Raw genomic sequence first — 19,701 nt, forward strand, 5'->3', positions numbered from 1 at the left:
GGTATGAGGACTATAGTGTGGATGGGGAGTAGCTGGGGTACATGGTACAGGGGGAAGGGGAAGACCCAGTGGAACCACCACTAGGGTTCCCTGTGTGTGTTGGTGGGGGGGGGAGGGAGCACCAGGACCCAGTACAGTCAAACCCTTTGGTGTGAGGGTTTGCAGCATGGAGACTTCAAGCCCGGTGCTGAGCCTAGGACTCAGGTAAGGTGACGACTGCGGCCCACTGGTGGGCGGTGGAGTGGCGAGGGCAGGTGTAGTCACTGGTGGAGGCCCGAGGGGAGTGGAGTCTGGGTCAGCCTCGACCCCCAGATGAACTGGAAGACGGCTGTATTGTAGGAAGGAGGGTTGGAAGTCCCAGTCAGCGGATGGCCGGGGAGGCGGCGAGGGTCAGCGGTTCCAGTGAGGGGGCAGTCGGCAGTCTACCTCCGCTAGATTGACGACTGCATTGGTGCTAATTCCTGCACAACTCACTGACTTCATCCATTTCACCACTAACTTCCATTAGGCACTCAAATTCACCTGGACCATTTCCGATATCTCCCGACCGTTTCTTAACCTCACAATCTCCATCGCAGGTAATCAACTACTGTCCGACAGCTGGACTACACTTCTTCCCACCATGCTTCCAGTAAGAACTCTATCCCCTACTCCCAATTCCTCCGTCTACGCCACATCTGCACCCAGGATGAGATGTTCCAAACTGGGGCATCGGAGATGTCCGCATTCTTTAGGGAACGGGGGTTCCCCTTTTTGACAATAGATGAGGCTCTCACCAGGGTCTCCTCTATATCCCGTAGCTCCACTACCCATCCTCCCACTCGTAACAGGGTGTTGTCCTTTGTTCCTTGTCCTCCCTTGTCCTCACCTTCCACCCTATCAGCCGTCACATATAACAGATAATCCGCCGACATTTTCGCCACTTCCAATGGGATCCCACCACTGGCCACATCTTCCCATCTCCTCCCCTTTCGATTTTCCGCAGCAACCGTTCGCTCCGTAACTCCCTAGTCAATTTGTCCCTTCCACCCAAACCACCCACTCCCCTGGTACTTTCCCTTGCAACCGCAGGAAATGCTACACTTGTCACTTTACCTTCCCCCCTCGACTCCATCCAAGGACCCAAGCAGTTTTTCCAGGTGCGGCAGAGGTTCAACTGCACCTCCTCCAACCTCATCGATTGCATCCGCAGTTCCAGATGTCAACTGCTCTACATCGGTGAGACCAAGCGCAGGTTTGGCAATCGCTTCGCCCAACACCTCCGCTCAGTTCGCAATAACCAACCTGATCTCCCGGTGGCTCAGCACTTCAACTCCCCCTCCCATTCCAAATCCGACCATTCTGTCCTGGGCCTCCTCCATGGCCAGAGTGAGTCCCACCGCATGGGGGAAGAGAAAGCTGGAGAAGAAAGGTGGGGGCAAATTGCTGCTTCACTGCTCCAGTGATTGGATACAATTGCTGATATCTGTGTAGAATGTGTACCTTCTCCTTGTGATCTTGTGGGTTATTTAAGATTCCTCCCACATCCTGTGGTAGATTAATTGGTCTTTGTAAATTGCTCCTAGATAAGTGTTAAAACCTGGGGGAATTAATGATGTTGTGGGGAGAATAAAATGGGATTAGTGCAGGAGTGCCCAGAGGCCTGTTTTCAAAAAAAGAAATAAAGTGCTGGAGTAGCTCAGCGAGTCGGGTAGCTTCACTGGAGGACATGGGTTGGCAATGTTTGAGGTCTGAACTTTTCTCAGACTATTTCCCCAAAATCCACAAGCAGGAAGACTGTACTGGCAGACACATTGTTTCTGCCTGCTCCTGCCCCAACAAACTCATCTCTATAGTGCCTTGATTCTATCTTACACCACCCCTCCCCAACCTATCTTGTACATTCCCTTCTGACCTATATCTGAAACGCCTCACATGCTCTTCAACATTTTAATAACTTTCAATTCTTCGGGCCCATTACCTCATCTTTACCATAGACATCCAGTCCATTTACACCTTCATTCCCAACCAAGAAGGTCTCAAGGCCCTTTGGTTCTTTCTTAAACAGAGACCCAATCAGTTCCATCACCACAGGCCTGTTTCCAAGCTATATGTTTCTACTAATGCAAGTGAGCCCACAGCTCACTTATTCCCTGTTATTGGATCAAGAAACACATTTTCTCCACACAACGTGTCATCAAGGGCACTGCATGCCTTGTGATTTGTCAAAGATATAGGCTAAGTTGGTGGCTGTTGTGCTGAAAGTTTAAACCAACCAATACACAGATCTGGAAAGTTTGCTCTGACCCCAAGGCCACACTTACCACTTCGGCACTGGTAATAAAAAAGTTTTCACACAACTTTTTGAATTAATCACAATTGGTCAATATTATGAAGTGACAGATAATCACAAAATCCATTTTAACTGTAATGTATTTTTTTTATTTAACTTGAAATATAGAAATGGAAAAGAACACATACCTGTACTTGTTGGTGAGTTTATTTCCTGACGAATATTTCGATTTATCTGACTTCCACATCTTGCAATTTCACGTTGCGGTTCCAGTATGTCTCTGTATTTTGAGACCATGAGCACGGAGATAAAGTATACAACGGCCAAAGCCAGAAACTGAGCCTGTTTACTGTCATCCTATTAAAGAAAAAATCAATACATTTCCATCAGGATGGGCAAAGACTTAAAGAAGCAAAACAGGAGGGAGCTATGGCAGATCACAGTTTTACATTAGACAGCTGGGGATTGGTGCGGCAGTTTTGCAGAAGCCAGAAGCTAACTTTAAAAGCAGCTAAGTTAAAAAAGCAAGGCAAGCTACAGTACTGGAATAGAGAGGTGAAAGTATTCAATAAGACAAGTTGTCATTAACCAATGCCCGAATATGAACATAAAGTAGAGGAATTTAAAGCATTACAATATATTTTCATAATTAAAGAGTTCTGATGGTAACCTGGACAGTATTAATCGAATCATAGGTCGACTTTGAGCAAGAATGGGTAATTGTCTATATTAACAAAAACACCACTATGGCAGTATGAGTTTAGACGGCATAAATGGTGTCAAAGACTTAAGTGCAGATGAAATATTTTATTGATCTGAGTATGTGCTCCAGACCATCATGTCTTGTCATATATACAGTTATAAGGACAGAAAAAATCAAATTAAAAGGAGATTTTATTCTGAGGTTAAGGAATAGATTTAATGTTTTTGGTCAGGCTTAGATCTGTATCTTTCACCAAGCAATTAATGCTACTGATTATAGTATGTATAACAAGGAAAATGGATTGCCACAGAGCAATTTTAATTAATTTAAAAATGTGACAGTTTTAATGGAAATCCAGAGGAACAGGCATGAACTTTGGGTAAAATTATGATTTTTACATTTCACTTTAAAAACCAATAGGAGGCCAAACATTAAATTATTTGCAGAAAATGCCTAATATTAATTAATCCAAAACATTAAATTTAGTAGTTTGGAGCAATAAAACATGAGCCTAAATATACATCAAAATAAATGTTCCTTTATCTGCAATCTTCTCTCTCCACATGCTAACAAATTTCTGAGTAACCACCAGGTGGAGCTAAATATGTTTGGAAGTCATGTTGTGCCTTAGAAAAGTAGAAATTGCAATTGCTTCCTTAAAGGTGTCTATTAATGATTAAAAACATAATGGTACATTGCACACTTTCTGAAGTACAAAAGGAGAATATTTCACTCATAACTATAAGAATTTCTCAAGGATATTTTTGAAGTGATGCAATCAATACATTTATCTTTTATAAATCAATAATTTATCTATTATATGCTGACCAAGCTATTATGCATGTCTAGAATTTTATTTTTGCTTTCCCATTTCCCATCTAGTAAATAACTACAGTCCAAATACATTATTAGCAGGATCAAAACAGAATATATAATCGTTTTGCTCACTTGATTCCAGATATCAAACCAACAGAAATGCAGTGTTAAATATAAAGATTCAAGGTCAATCTGAATTAAATAAATCAGTGCACTAAATGGTTTAATAATCAAACCTGTTAGTAAACTTAAATGGCCAATAAAGGTTCACCATTTTTAAATTACTTGCAATATTATTTTCATCAATCACATTGCCATTGTTTCCAGTCAAGGCTATTTTTATATTCTAAGTAGTTTAACAAAAATATTAAAATGTAACGGTTTCAAATCATCTAACTGCAAACCCAATGATTACAACAGTAAAATGTAAATAAATTACCACATCACGAAAGACAACAGCCCGTAAACGATTAATGTCCACGTCTTGCAGTAATCTGTCAGGGTCTTTAATAGGAGAATGGTTGCCAATGATATTTTCAACACCAGTCTGAAATAAATTAACATTTTATTTAAAAACATTTGACAAATATTGTTTTCTCAGGAGAGAAACAAGAGACTGCAGAGGCAACTTTTAGTTTGAAGCAAATTGTAAGTCAGTTTGGGCAGTTACACAATGAATAGCTACTGAGATACTCATTAGAAACTAAAACACACTTGGACAGGTACATGGGTAGGAAAGGTTTAGAGGGATATGAGCTAAATGCTGGAAAATGGGACAAGCTTAGATGGAGCATGTTGGACAATTTGGGCCGAAGGGCTGTACGATTCTATGCGATAAAGTACTTAAGATGCACTGTAGAAAGCGTACTATTGGGGTGCACCACCGCTTGGTTTGAGAACAGCTCTGCAAAAACAGCAGGAAATTGCTGAAAGTTGTGGATGTTGCCCTGCATCCGAGTGCTGTCTGTGTGGAGTTGCACTTTCTCTCGGTGACCACGTGTACTTCTTCTAGGTGCACCAGTTTCCTACCACATCCTAAAGACTTACAGGTTTGTCTGTTAATTGGCCTCTATAAATTGCCCTTTGTGTGTAGGGAGTGAATGTGGAAGTGGGATAACACAGAACTAGTGTGAATGGGTGATCGATGGTCAGCGTGGACTCGGTGGGCCAAAAAAAGAGAATTCCACATCCCTAAGTGTAAACATTGGGAGGATCACACAACATCTAAGAAAACCTATACCAACATGGCTAACACCATCTGCCTCATCAGTGGCAGTGTCTGTGTATACTACATAAGACTCATCGACCATCCCAAAACACATAGAGGTGGAGTGTAAGCAAGTTTCCTCAACCCCTGAGAGAAGCAGCTAACTCAGGGCAACATTGACATATTAATTCACACATTGTTCTTTGTATAATCTAATGTCTAAATATCTACAAATAAAACAAGATAATTTTAAACTGGAAGGGGAATGATTTAAAGTGTGCAGAATGTGTTGATCACACAATTTTAAATGTAACTAGACCAAGGGGGACCCGTGCAGTTGCGGTGGGGGTGGGGCGACCTGCGGCGTCACATACACACTAACCACACCCCCCCCACACACACACACAAACACACAAACCACCCCCCTTGATATTATATGAATATTATTCATTCTCTCCTTTTACCCCATCCCCGCCCTATCTGCTCACCCATAGCCCACAACTCCCAGGTGCATCTAGAGTGGGAGAGGGAAGGGGGGTAGTGAGAGAGGGGGCAGAGACACAGAGCAGAAACACAGAGAAGGGCAGAGGGAAGAAAGGGGGGGGGGGGGGACCAGGGGGAGAGGGGGTAGGGGTGGGGGAAAGGGGGGAAGAGGAAGAGGAAGGGGGAGAGGGGGGGGGAGAGGAAGGGGGGGGGAAGGGGGGAGAGGCTGGGGGGGAGAGAGGGGGAGGGAGGAGCAGTGGGATTTACGTATAAGCTAAACAAGCTATAGCTTAGGGCCCCCAAGGGGGGAAAAAATTGATGGGCCTCGAGGTCTAGGGGGTGGGCAGAACACCTACCGTTCAACTCTGGGGGCCCCCCTCTCTATCTCTCTCTCTCCATCTCCCCCCGCTATATCCGTGTCCGGGCCGCCGGGCTCCGCTCGATCCGCTCCTCATCCGCCGGCACGGCAGGCCGCCTTACACATGCGCACAACCACGGCCAGCACATCATCAACGCCCTGCGCATGCTCACTGCAACGGCAACTGGTCGGCGCTGGGCACTTTCTCCCTCGCTTTGAATGTGTGGGAGATTTGGCCGCCATGGCTGTCCGGTCGTTGGGGGCCTCACGTGGAACAGCTTAGGGTCTCTCTTCATCTAAATCCGTCACTGGGAGGAGTGGGGAGAGGAGGGGGGGGGGGGGGGGAGGAGGAGGAGGGGGGGAGAGGAGAAGTAGGGTGTGCAGGAGGGCAGGAGGGGGGAGAGGGGCGAGAGGAGGAAGGGAGCGAGGATTGGGGAGCGGGGCAAAGTTCTTTCAGATTAAATTTTTCAGGTAAGACGATTTTGGAGTCCACGGGATAAATCTCTACCGGAATATGTATTTTTCAATCCAGATGAAATATTAATAATTATGTTACCTTGGATCCTGTTACACTTTGAAGATTTTCATGCACTTTATTGCTAGCCAGTGAGATTTTGGTCAACCGGTCCCTTTGTCTCTGTCGGCATTCCAGGCAATTTCTAACAGCAACACAGCAAACTGTAAGAGACAATCAGAGAAAGGCTATTGATCAATAGTTTTATTACCAAACTCAATTTTAAATCATAATATTAAGATGTACAGAATTAAATACAGAAAAAAATAATACATTGTGCCATGCATAAATACAACCCAAGCTTCAACAGATTCCTTCTTGTTCCCCCTCTTCCTGCTGCCCCGGCACCTTCCACTCTTATCTCTCCCTCCAGCTTTATATTTTATTCCTTCTCTTCTCTCCTTATCTGACACCCATTTGTCTCCTTTTCACCTCCAGCCTTTGTCACTTACTCCACCCATCTGCCAATCGCCCCATCACCTATATCCACCTATGACCTGCCAAGCTTTGTCCTACCCCCCCAACTCCCATCACTGTAGGATTCCAATTGAAGATGTCATCTGTCCATTCTCTCCATTTAAAGAGAAGGAATGGAAGTTCTGGGGATGCATGTTCCAGTCAGGGTGAAAGACAACAATAACAATATTAAGTCAACTTGGATGGCAAAGATTATTGAAGGGTTGATCAGGGGAAAAATTGAATCATATGACCTAAATTGGCAACTACAATTAAGCAAGTCTCTTGAAGAATATAAAGGAGATGGGAGAGTTCTGAAGAAAGAAATTAGGAGAGCAACAAGAGGTCATGAAATATCCTTGAAGGATGCAAAGTACTGAAGTAATTCAGCAGGTCAGGTAGCATCTCTGGAGAACATGGATAGGTGACAAAGCTCAGTAATAGGTGCACAGACATAGGTAGACAGTAATAGGTAGGTAGGGATTAGGCATTCAATTGGAACACTGGTAGGCATTGAATTGGAACACTGAGCAGATATAAGAGTAAAAGTTGTGAGACAGGTTTCAAGAGTTGCAGATTGTGAAGCCGGAGAGAAGAAAGTAGCAGGGGCAAGAGGAGAAGTAGATGGGAGTCCAAGTGGGGAAAATGGTGGGGAAGGCGGGTGAGGGATAGATCGGGGGGGGGGGGGGAAGGAGGTTTAGTTAGAGGTTACCTAATATTGGAGATTTAATTGTTCATACGATTGGGTTGTAAACGACAGTTAAGATTACGGAAAATTTTAAGTAATGTTATAAATATAGCAGGAGTAAAAGGATAGTTATGGAAAGAGTGGGTTCCGTTCGAGACCAAGGATGTAATCTAATTGTGAAGTTAGGAGTTCTTTAGCACAAGGATCTATATAAACACTTCTCATTGCTCTGCACCAAGGAGAATGATATGGAGGACAGTGACTTCGGGAAGGGATACAATGCTAGTCTGGACCAGGTCAGTATTAAAATGGTAAAAGGGTGATAGGCCTTATTGCCCAAAAGAGTGGATAAATGCCCAGGACCAGATGAGATCTACCCCAGAACATTGTGGGCAAAAGAACTGAGGACATTGCTGAGGCTGATGGAGATTTTTGCCTCTGCAGGAGGCATTTGTGAGGTACCAGCAGACTGGAGACCGAATATTGTTCCTTTGAGATGGGCAGCAAGGATAAGCCAGATAACTACAGGTTGGTGAACCAATATCAGTGATAAGGATGCCTTTACTGCCTGTTTTGCTGAACGTTTGTAGTGTCTTTTTTAATTCAACGGCTCAACAGTATTTTATAGTCACACGTACCTAGATACAATTAAATTCCTATTTTACAAACGGTTCAATAAAAATCTTATTATACATAGGCACAATCTACACATTATACAAGTATAAGACTGTAGGAAAAGTAGATCGCACTGAGACAGTACACTAAAGTCTCCAAGTTACCTGTGCCATTATGTGCGATTCAAGTCCAAACTTGTTAAAAATCTATATTTTAACTTGGCCATGTCAGCCTGTTGTCCTGGTGGTGGCACCAGCTCAGAGTTACAGGGGTCGGCCTGGCCAGATGACGTTGTTGGTGTCCTCCACCATTGCTCCGCTGTTCTGTCTAGTCCGTGCATACACGCATTCATATTATTTTGAGCTCAGTTGTTCAGATGTTTTGTGGTCTTTAAATTCGTGTAATTGAAATAATCTGGTAGACAATGACCGTAAGATATTATCGTCTGTCGTTTGCACAGAGAAGGGGGAATCGAGAACCAGCGGACATAAGTTTAAGGTGAGGAGAGAAAGATTTAATAGGAACCTGAGGGGCAACTTTACAAAAAGGGTGGTGGGTGTATGGAACAATTTGCCGGAGGAGGTTGAGGCAGGTATTATCGCAACATTTAGACAGGTAGATGGATAGGATAGGTTTAGAATGATATGGGCCAAACATGGGCAGGTTGGTCTATTGTAGATGGGGCATATTGGTCAAGTGGGTAAGTTACGCCGAAAGGCCTGTTTCTATGCTGTAGTACTCCATGACCTTTATTAATATCAATTATTTAACTGATATATTGAAATGTCGTTGCATTGATATATAAATACACTGACTCACCAAGCCTCAGGCACTGACGCATTAAACCTCCAGATGACATATTTTTTTCTGCTTCGATCTCACTAAAGTTGAGTGAGCTTGAAAAGACCAACACATCAACCATGGCCATTAACCTATTTAAAAATGTTACTGCTGTCTCGGTTGACATTCCTTGGGTTGCCTCAATATTCTCCAGTTCAGTCTTTCATAAAAAATACAGAGAAAATACTTATGTTAGTTGAACATAAAATTATTCCTAGTAAAATTCTACAGTTCAGATAGCAGAATTGAAAATCAATCATGGAAAATTAAATTTCAACTAGAAATAGTGAATTTGAATTTATCAAAAGGAAGCCCACTTTTAATATATTTAACAACATATATAAATATATATAATATAATATTATATATAATATTAATATATATAATATATTTATAAATCAAGCAAATCAAAAGGTCAATTCTCACATTATTTTCAGCAAAATATATATGCAGCATATATAATTTTTAACTTACAAGTGATTTACCGGGGCTGTGAAGTCTCCCATTGTCCACTGAGGCTCTGGAATCCACAGCATTTGCCTTTTGAAGAAAGCAAAGAATTTTCATAAAATGACAGGAAAAGTGGGGATGACAGTGTATATAAAAACAGAGAATGAATAATACGGAAAAAAATACACAGGGGGATACTACAAAATGATATAGTCTAACTTTCAAATGTAATTTGGATATTTTTTTCCTATTTATTTTAAAGATTCCCTTCTGATATAAAAGTCTGTTCAGAGTATTCTCTGAAAATTCAAGATGCTAAGCTGAGGGCATTTTTTAAAAGCATGTGTGACAAATTCTACACATCAACATAATCAAATTCAGAGAAACTGCTGCTTTATGATTTTTCTGAAAAGTAATAATGAAGATTGTAAAGATTAAAATTGTCCATATTTTAATTATGTAAAGTATGGCAGATTCTGCTAGCTGTAACAATTCAAACAGCTAAACTTTCTCTGCTTTATGGGATAATGAGGACCTTATCTTACATTTAATTTTGTAACTCACTACAATGCTGCAAATATATATTCTGCACTGCATCTTCCCCTTTTCCCTATGCACTTGAGTGTGGCTTAATTGTATTGATGTATAGTATTATATGATTAGATTACATAGCATGCAAAACAAAACTTTTAATTGTACCTCAGCACATGTGACAATAATAAATCTAAACCGAATGTGTGACTATCTACAAGGATAACTTATTTTTGTTGAGAACATTTACAAATAGACTTAAACATTTTTTTCAGGCAAGTAATATTTGCGATCATTTCAGTGGAAGTTTCTCAGAAATTTCAGGAAAATATTTATGCTGAATTTCAAGGGTTTTTATGGTTTCTTTGCTGAGGTTCCAGTGGAAAAATAAGAAATAGTCCATGCTGAATTTCAACGTTTGTTTCCCTTTTCATTGTTGTTTCCATATATAGTTCCTGCTTCCAAATCTCATGAAGGGGATAGCAAATCTATTTGCAGGAACGACATACTTCTAACAGTATTTTGGGAATGTTAAAGAATAATATCATATCTGTTCTAATATTAAGTGATTATAGAAACAATACAATGGATTTTCAAAATTTAAACTCAACAAGTAGGTGTACTTACCTTAGAACCCTGGGTCATAACCAAAAATGCAACAAAAAGAAAATGAAAGAATTAATTAATATAAATATCATGAATTCCAAAATCATAGTTCTCAATTAATTCAGTCAAACTATACATAGAATAGTAGGGGCAAGAGTAGACATCTCAGCCCGCGCACTTGTTCCGCCATTCAATTCAGTTAATTATCGACTTCACATCAATTTCTTGCTCTATCACCCACTGTTAATGACATTTGTGTGCAGAAAATGATCTGCTTAAATATTCTCAGCAACTTGGCCTCTGCACATGTGTGCACTAGAAAATGCCACAGGTTCACCACCCACCTCAGTGAAGAAATTTCACTCATCTCAGATCTAAATGCTTAATCCTGAGAGTGAGACCCCAGGGAAGTTTATTCACCGCTGGTATCAGCCAACTTAACTACCCTACCGCCAACTAGTTACTAGAGAGTGGTCCTGAGCTAGTATCTATCTCAGTGGAGAACCTCAGACAATCTTTGATCGGACGTTACTGACATTATCTTGCACTCAACGTAATTCACACTATTCCCTTTATCATGTATCTTTGCATTGTAGATGGCTCAATTGTAATAATGTATTGTTTTTCCGCTGATGGTTAGCACGCAAGAAAAGCTTTTCACTGAATATCGATCGGTACACGTAACAATAAACTAAAACTCTATCTTAACATCAGTGCGATGCTTGCAGTATGTGGGAGGTCAAGGACACCGCTGATGCCTCTGGCTGCTACAAATGCGAGAAGTGCATCCAGGTAGAGCTCCTGAAGGACCGTGTTGGGAAACTGGAGAAGCAAGTGGATGAATCGTTCTTCGACAAGTCCTACAGTAAGATTGTTACACCTAAGGTACTGGAAGAGAGAAGGTGGGAGACATTGAGAAAGGGAGGGAAGCATGGACTGCCAACGTCCCCGGGTGTTGTACCTCTTGTGAACAGGTTCACCCACTTAGAAGATGTCGGGACAGAAGACGTGTTTACACTGAGCGGCGGACTGGCTTGCGATGCGAATAGGGCTGTTGAGCAAAAACCAAAAAGGCCTAAGGCAGGCAAAGCCATTGTAGTGCGAGACTCCATTGCGAGAGGTACGGACAGGGGTTTCTGCGGCAACAGACGAGATGCGAGGATGGTGTGCTGCCTTCCTGGTGCCAGGATCCAGGATGTCACGGACAGAGTGCAGAAAATCCTCAAGGGCGAAGGTGAACATCCGGAAGTGGTAGTGCATGTCGGCACAAACGATGTCGGAAAGGAGGGGATGAATATTCTGCAGCGTGACTTTAGAGAGCTCGGAAAAATGCTGAAAAGCAGGACCTCCAGGGTTGTTATCTCCGGTTTGCTTCCAATTCCTCGTGCTGGCGAGAGCAGGAACAGGGAGATACGGGACCTGAACGTGTGGCTGAGGATCTGGTGCACGGGGCAGGGATTTAGATTCTTGGATTACTGGGATTTGTTTTGGGGTAAGGGGGAACTGTACAAAAGGTACGGATTGCATCTTAACAGGTGTGGGACCAGCATTCTGGCAGGCAGGTTTGCCACTGCTACACGGGTGGTTTTAAGCTGAATAAGGGGGGTGGGGTGTCGAATGGGATAGTGGAGGATGGAGTTAAAGGGAAAGGGTTTCTTAAATGTGTGAGCGTAGAGACAGAGGGGTGTAAAATGAGGGTAGAAACAATAGGTAGCAAGGTGAAAAGTAAAAGTGGCAGGCCGGCAAATCCAGGGCAAAAATCAAAAAGGGCCACTTTTCAGCATAATAGTATAAGGGGTAAGAGTGTTGTAAAAACAAGCCTGAAGGCTTTGTGTCTCAATGCAAGGAGCATTCGTAATAAGGTGGATGAGTTGAATGTGCAGATAGCTATTAATGACCATGAAATAGTTAGGATGATGGAGACATGGCTCCAGGGTGACCAAGGCTGGGAGCTGAACATCCAGGGATATTCAATATTCAGGGGGGATAGACAGAAAGGGAAAGGAGGTGGGGTAGCGTTGCTTGTTAGAGAGCAGATTAACGCAATAGAAAAGAAGGACATTAGCTTTGAGGATGTGGAATCGATATGGGTAGAGCTGCGAAACACTAAGGGGCAGAAAACGCTAGTGGGAGTTGTGTACAGGCCACCTAACAGTAGTAGTGGAGTTGGGGATGGCATCAAACAGGAAATTAGAAATGCGTGCAACAAAGGCAAAACAGTTATAATGGGTGACTTCAATCTACATATAGATTGGGTGAATCAAATTGGCAAGGGTGCTGAGGAAGAGGATTTCTTGGAATGTATGCGGGATAGTTTTCTAAACCAACATGTAGAGGAACCAACGAGAGAGCAGGCTATTCTAGACTGGGTATTAAGTAATGAGGAAGGGTTAGTTAGCAGTCTTGTTGTGCGTGGCCCCTTGGGCAAGAGTGACCATAATATGGTTGAGTTCTTCATTAGGATGGAGAGTGACATCGTTAATTCAGAAACAAGGGTCCTGAACTTAAAGAAAGGTAACTTTGAGGGTATGAGACGTGAATTGGCCAAGATAGACTGGCAATTGATTCTTAATGGGTTGACGGTGGATATGCAATGGAAGGCATTTAAAGACTGCATGGATGAACTACAACAATTGTTCATCCCAGTTTGGCAAAAAAATAAATCAGGTAAGGTAGTGCATCCGTGGATAACAAGGGAAATCAGGGATAATATCAAAACAAAAGATGAAGCGTACAAATTAGCCAGAAAAAGCTGCCTACCAGAGGACTGGGAGAAATTCAGAGACCAGCAGAGGAGGACAAAGGGCTTAATAGAACATAAGCCCATAAGGAACATAAAAACTGACTGCAAAAGCTTTTATAGATACGTGAAGAGAAAAAGATTAGTTAAAACAAATGTAGGTCCCTTGCAGTCAGAAACGGGTGAATTGGTCATGGGGAACAAGGACATGGCAGACCAATTGAATAACTACTTTGGTTCCGTCTTCACTAAGTAGACATAAATAATCTGCCGGAAATAGCAGGGGACCGGGGGTCAAATGAGATGGGGGAACTGAGTGAAATCCAGGTTAGCCGGGAAGTGGTGTTAGGTAAATTGAATGGATTAAAGGCCGATAAATCCCCAGGGCCAGATAGGCTGCATCCCAGAGTACATAAGGAAGTATCCCTAGAAATAGTGGATGCATTAGTGATAATTTTTCAAAACTCTTTAGATTCTGGAGTAGTTCCTGAGGATTGGAGGGTTTTTAAAAAGGGAGGGAGAGAGAAAACAGGGAATTACAGTCCAGTTAGTCTAACGTCGGTAGTGGGGAAACTGCTAGAATCAGTTATTAAAGATGGGATAGCAGCACATTTGTAAAGTGGTGAAATCATTAGACAAAGTCAGCATGGATTTATGAAAGGTAAATCATGTCTGACGAATCTTATAGAATTTTTCGAGGATGTAACTAGTAGAGTGGATAAGGGAGAACCAGTGGATGTGTTGTATCTGGACTTTCAGAAGGCATTCGACAAGGTCCCACATAAGAGTTTAGTATACAAACTTAAAGCACACGGCATTGGGGGTTCAGTATTGATGTGGATAGAGAACTGGTTGGCAGACAGGAAGCAAAGAGTAGGAGTGAACGGGTCCTTTTCACAATGGCAGGCAGTGACTAGTGGGGTACCGCAAGGCTCAGTTCTGGGACCCCAGCTATTTACGATATATATTAATGATTTGGACAAGGGAATTGAATGCAACTCCAAGTTTGCGGATGACACGAAGCTGGGGGGCAGTGTTAGCTGTGAGGAGGATGCTAGGAGGCTGCAAGGTGACTTGGATAGGCTGGGTGAGTGGGCAAATGCATGGCAGATGCAGTATAATGTGGATAAATGTGAGGTTATCCACTTTGGTGGCAAAAACAGGAAAGTAGATTATTATCTGAATGGTGGCCGATTAGGAAAGGGGGAGATGCAACGAGACCTAGGTGTCATGGTACACCAATCATTAAAAGTAGGCATGCAGGTGCAGTAGGCAGTGAAGAAGGCGAATGGTATGTTAGCATTCATAGATTTGAGTATAGGAGCAGGGAGGTTCTACTGCAGTTGTACAGGGTCTTGGTGAGACCACACCTGGAGTATTGCGTACAGTTTTGGTCTCCTAATCTGAGGAAAGACATTCTTGCCATAGAGGGAGTACAGAGAAGGTTCACCAGACTGATTCCTGGGATGTCAGGACTTTCATATGAAGAAAGACTGGATAGACTCGGTTTGTACTCGGCATGGACTTGTAGGGCCGAGATGGCCTGTTTCCGTGCTGTAATTGTTATATGGTTATATGGTACTCGCTAGAATTTAGAAGATTGAGGGGGGATCTTATAGAAACTTACAAAATTCTTAAGGGGTTGGACAGGCTAGATGCAGGAAGATTGTTCCCGATGTTGGGGAAGTCCAGAACAAGGGGTCATAATTTAAGGATAAGGGGGAAATCTTTTAGGACCGAGATGAGGAAAACTTTTTTTCACACAGAGAGTGGTGAATCTCTGGAATTCTCTGCCGCAGAAGGTAGTTGAGGCCAGTTCATTGGCTATATTTAAGAGGGAGTTAGATGTGGCCCTTGTGGCTAAAGGGATCAGGGGGTATGGAGAGAAGGCAGGAACAGGATACTGAGTTGAATGATCAGCCATGATTATATTGAATGGCGGTGCAGGCTCGAAGGGCCGAATGGCCTACTCCTGCACCTATTTTCTATGTTTCTATGTTTCTATGAAGGACTAACATCCACAAGCATTCAATCTCATTTGCTTCATCAGAATTTTATGATTTGATTAGAATCCCAAAAAATCAGAATGGAAGCAAGTCTCCTTCAATATTGAAAGCCAGCCTAACAAAGAAAGAAGATGGACTGAAGAAGGCTCCAAATTATAACATTAGCAATTAAAAACATTTAATTGTAAAGGTCAATTTTTGTGCATAGTTTAAAAAATGAGGTAATTATATTGGAATAAGAAGAATTTGCATGTCAGTAGATATCTATTTTGGCAATAAATTCCTCAATCTATTAAACATCTCTTACAAATGCAATGAAAAACTCTTCACCAGAAGTATTGTGCTCACCTGCTTCAGCACATATTCCTACAACAAGTCAGCCGCCTCTTGAAATACTCAAGCTCCATCAAATTTATTATGGCCTCTTGGAAACCTACTTCCACAAAGAGAACAGCCTTCCCTATAGTCAGGATACCTTCACTCCATTCAGCCATCTCTAATCTGCCAGCAAAACCAATTCAGACATTCAGCATTTACCAAGGAAAGGTCGGCCGAGGGCTCTTTTCAGAAACAACAACTATTGCCCTGCTGTACTGAACCCACACCGTTCACTGGCCTCTGCTCTGAGCTTAAAAAATTGACAATAGCCAGGTGCATGACATAAATCATTTAAAATAATTAAAATGCCTGAGAAATAAATGGAGTGGTTTTCTCCCTTGGTTAAACCAAAAACAAATATCTGCATCGCTGACAAAACAAATAAAATTCCCTTCGTTTTTATTCGTGTTAAACTGCTGGTCTGCCCATTTTATATTTAAATTGAAATAATAACGTGGACTGCATCTGTCAGCTGTTCAATACGTTGTTTCAAAGTTTCATATTCTTATCATATGTATATTTCTGCACATCATAACCTAAAAAGAATGGTTTAATTATACATTGGCTTAATGCTGTAAAATACGACACAAATATTTAACTTTAATTACTTTAGTTTAATACAATGATATCTACCCAATACAGAAAAAATATTTCATCAAGTTTGCAGCACTTCTAAAAGATTGTTAAATTCAATTCAAATCGAAGACATTGACGGCATTGCTTACCGTGGGGGATGTAGCCGCTGACAACAAAGGCAAAATTCCACCACAAGCAATGATGATGTTGTCTACCATCTGAGAAATGAGGTGAATTGTATTGTGTACAAAAATAATATTCTCATTGCTATTCACAAAATCCATCACCGACTTTGTACTATGACTGTAACAACATAAATTATTAAAAAGTTAGTACTTCATAGTTGCTAGAATGAAGTTGCAAAATCACTTGAAAGCACTGATTAGATTTAACTGGTAAATGAAATCATTGAACATATGTTTTGGTTGCCCAATGAGTTAAAATAGACAATGATCCTAAGTGCAATTTTGTGCAGTTTAAGAAGGGTTCCCAAAGCTTCTGATAACACAATACAGATGGCAATTGTTCTTATGCACATCTTTCTCATGTATTTTAATAATAGTATTATTTTTAATAATAGTAATCCGTTTGTACAGATCTTAAAAGCATTAATATGTCCCATGACAGAAATACGAAAAGACAAAACAGACTAAAGACGAAGAAAAAAAAGGGAGGAATAAGCTTGATCAAAGAAATACATTTCACAAATGAGCTTATAAGAAGATACAGTGCCTTCCATAATGTATGGGACAAAGATCCACCATTTATTTATTTGCCTCTGTACTCCACAATTTGAGATTTGTAATAGAAAAAAAATCACATGTGGTTAAAGTGCACATTGTCAGATTTTAATAAAGGCGATTTTTATACATTTTGATTTCACCGTGTAGAAATTACAGCAGTGTTTCATTTCAGGGCACCATAATGTTTGGGACATAGCTTCACAGGTGTTTGTAATTGCTCAGGTGTGTGATAATTGCCTCCTTAATGCAGGTATAAGAAAGCTCTTAGCATTTAGTCTTTCCTCCAGTCTTTCCATCACCTTTGGAAACTTTTATTGCCGTTTATCAACATGAGGTCCAAAGTTGTGCCAATGAAAGTCAAAGAAGCCATTATGAGACTGAGAAACATGAATAAAACGGTTAGAGACATTAGTCAAATCTTCGGCTTACCAAAATCAACTGTTTGAAACATCATTAAGGAAGTAGAGTACTGGTGAGCTTACTAATCGCAAAGGGACGACAGAAGAATTCTCTCTATAATAAAGAAAAATCCCCAAACACCTGTCTGACAGATCAGAAACACTCTTCAGGAGTCAGGCGTGGATTTGTCAATGACCACTGTCCACAGAAGACTTCATGAACAGAAATACAGAGGTTACACTGCAAGATGCAAACCACTTGTTAGCCGCAAAAATAGGATGGCCAGGCTACAGTTTGGCAAGAAGTACTTAAAAGAGCAACCACAGTTCTGGAAAAAGGTCTTGTGGACAGAATGGACAAATATTAACTTATATCACAGTGATGGCAAGAGCAAAGTATGGAGGAGAGAAGGAACTGCCCACGATCCAAAGCATACCACCTCATCTGTGAAACACGGTGGTGGGGGTATTATGGCCTGGGCATGTATGGCTGCTGAAGGTACTGGCTCACTTATCTTCATTGATGATACAACTGCTGATGGTAGTAGCATAATGAATTCTGAAGTGTATAGATACATCCTATCTGCTCAAGTTCAAACAAATGCCTCAAAACTCATTGGCCGGCGGTTCATTTTACAGCAGGACAATGATCCCAAACATACTGCTAAAGCAACAAAGGAGTTTTTCAAAGCTAATTCTTGAGTGGCCAAGTCAATCATCCGATCTGAACCCAAATGAGCATGCCTTTTATATGCTGAAAAGAAAACTAAACATGACTACTTTCATATCTATGACATTGCTGTGACCCTAACATTATGGTGCCCTGAAATGAGGAGACTATGTATAAACACTGCTGTAATTTCTACATGGTGAAACCAAAATTAATAAAAATGGCCTTTATTAAAATCTGACAATGTGCACTTTAACCACATGTGATTTTTATTCTATTACAAATCTCAAATTGTGGAGTACAGAGGCAAATAAATAAATAAAGGGTCCGAGGAAAGAGTGGAGGAAAAAGCGAGGGGGTGAGGACTCCCTACACCCTACAGGTAATTTGGTCAATTGCAATAATTATAATTGTGAACCGTTTCAGAGAGGCTGCACAATTTGCTCTATCAATGAAGGCATTTATCTTTGGAGTTCTATGTACCGATTATTTTGAAGCTCAACAGTTGTATCTTTCAATGACAACTGTAAAAAGTATTTTCCTGCTTTCTGGCTGGAGGTCAGTCATACAGCGTAGAAACAGGACCTTCGTCCCAACCTGCCCACATCGACCAACATGACCAATCTACACTAATCCCCCCAGCCTGCGTTTGGCCCATATCCCTCCAAACCTGTCCTATCTAACTAATTGTTTCTTAAATGTCGCAACAGTCCCTGCCTCCACTACCTCCTCTGGCAACTTTTCACACACGCACCATCATTTGTGTGAAACAATCACTTCTCTGATTCCTATTAAATCTTTTCCCCTTCAACTTAACCCTATTCCCTCTGGGTCTTGATTTCCCTACTCTGGGCAATAGACTCTTTAGTCTACCTGATCTATTCCTCTCATGATTTTAAACACTTTATTAGATCACCCCTCGTCTTCCTGCTCTCCAAGGAATAGAGTCCCACCCTGCTCAGACCTTCGAGTCCAGGCAATATCCTCGTAAATCATCTGTGTACCCTTTCAATAGACAATAGACAATAGGTGCAGGAGTCGGCCATTTAGCCCTTCGAGCCAGCACTGCCATTCAATGTGATCATGGCTGATCATCCCCAATCAGTACCCCGTTCCAGCCTTCTCCCCATATCCCCTGACTCCGCTATTTTCAAGAGCCCTATCTAGCTCTCTCTTGAAAGCGTCCAGAGAACCTGCCTCCACTGCCCTCTGAGGCAGAGAATTCCACAGACTCACCACTCTCTGTGAGAAAAAGTGTTTCCTCGTCTCTGTTCTAAATCGCTTACTTCTTATTCTTAAACTGTGGCCCCTGGTTCTGGACTCCCCCAACATCGGGAACATGTTTCCTGCCTCTAGTGTGTCCAAGCCCTTAATCAATCGTTTCAATGAGATCCCCTCTCATTCTTTTAAACTCCAGAGTGTATAAGCCCAGCTGTTCCATTCTCTCAGCATATGACAGTCCCGCCATCCCGGGAATTAACCTTGTAAACCTACTCTGTACTCCATCAATAGCAAGAATGTCCTTCCTCAAATTAGGGGACCAAAACTGCACACAATATTCCAGGTGTGGTCTCACCAGGGCTCTGTACAACTGCAGAAGGACCTCTATGCTTCTGTATTCGATTCCTCTTGTTATAAAGGCCAACATGCC

The 19,701-nt window shown here is 41.8% G+C and overlaps 1 protein-coding gene across 3 annotated transcripts in view; it reads right to left on the minus strand.

Annotated features, from left to right (window-relative positions):
- Positions 1–19,701, minus strand: part of nbeaa (neurobeachin a) — a 534,111-nt gene that overhangs the window by 361,692 nt on the left and 152,718 nt on the right. For 2 of the 3 annotated variants that reach the window (XM_055636835.1, XM_055636837.1), the window contains exons 24-29: positions 16,389–16,542; positions 10,561–10,569; positions 8,932–9,112; positions 6,396–6,517; positions 4,231–4,338; positions 2,461–2,629 (exon numbers count right to left, since the gene is read on the minus strand). In XM_055636835.1, the coding sequence (XP_055492810.1) occupies positions 2,461–2,629; positions 4,231–4,338; positions 6,396–6,517; positions 8,932–9,112; positions 10,561–10,569; positions 16,389–16,542 (743 nt within the window). Of the gene's footprint in view, positions 1–2,460; positions 2,630–4,230; positions 4,339–6,395; positions 6,518–8,931; positions 9,113–9,426; positions 9,535–10,560; positions 10,570–16,388; positions 16,543–19,701 lie in introns of those variants that run through there. The other variant, XM_055636834.1, reaches the window with a different exon arrangement.

Source organism: Leucoraja erinacea, chromosome 6, assembly GCF_028641065.1.
Source record: "Leucoraja erinacea ecotype New England chromosome 6, Leri_hhj_1, whole genome shotgun sequence".
Classification (NCBI taxonomy): Eukaryota; Metazoa; Chordata; class Chondrichthyes; order Rajiformes; family Rajidae; genus Leucoraja; species Leucoraja erinaceus.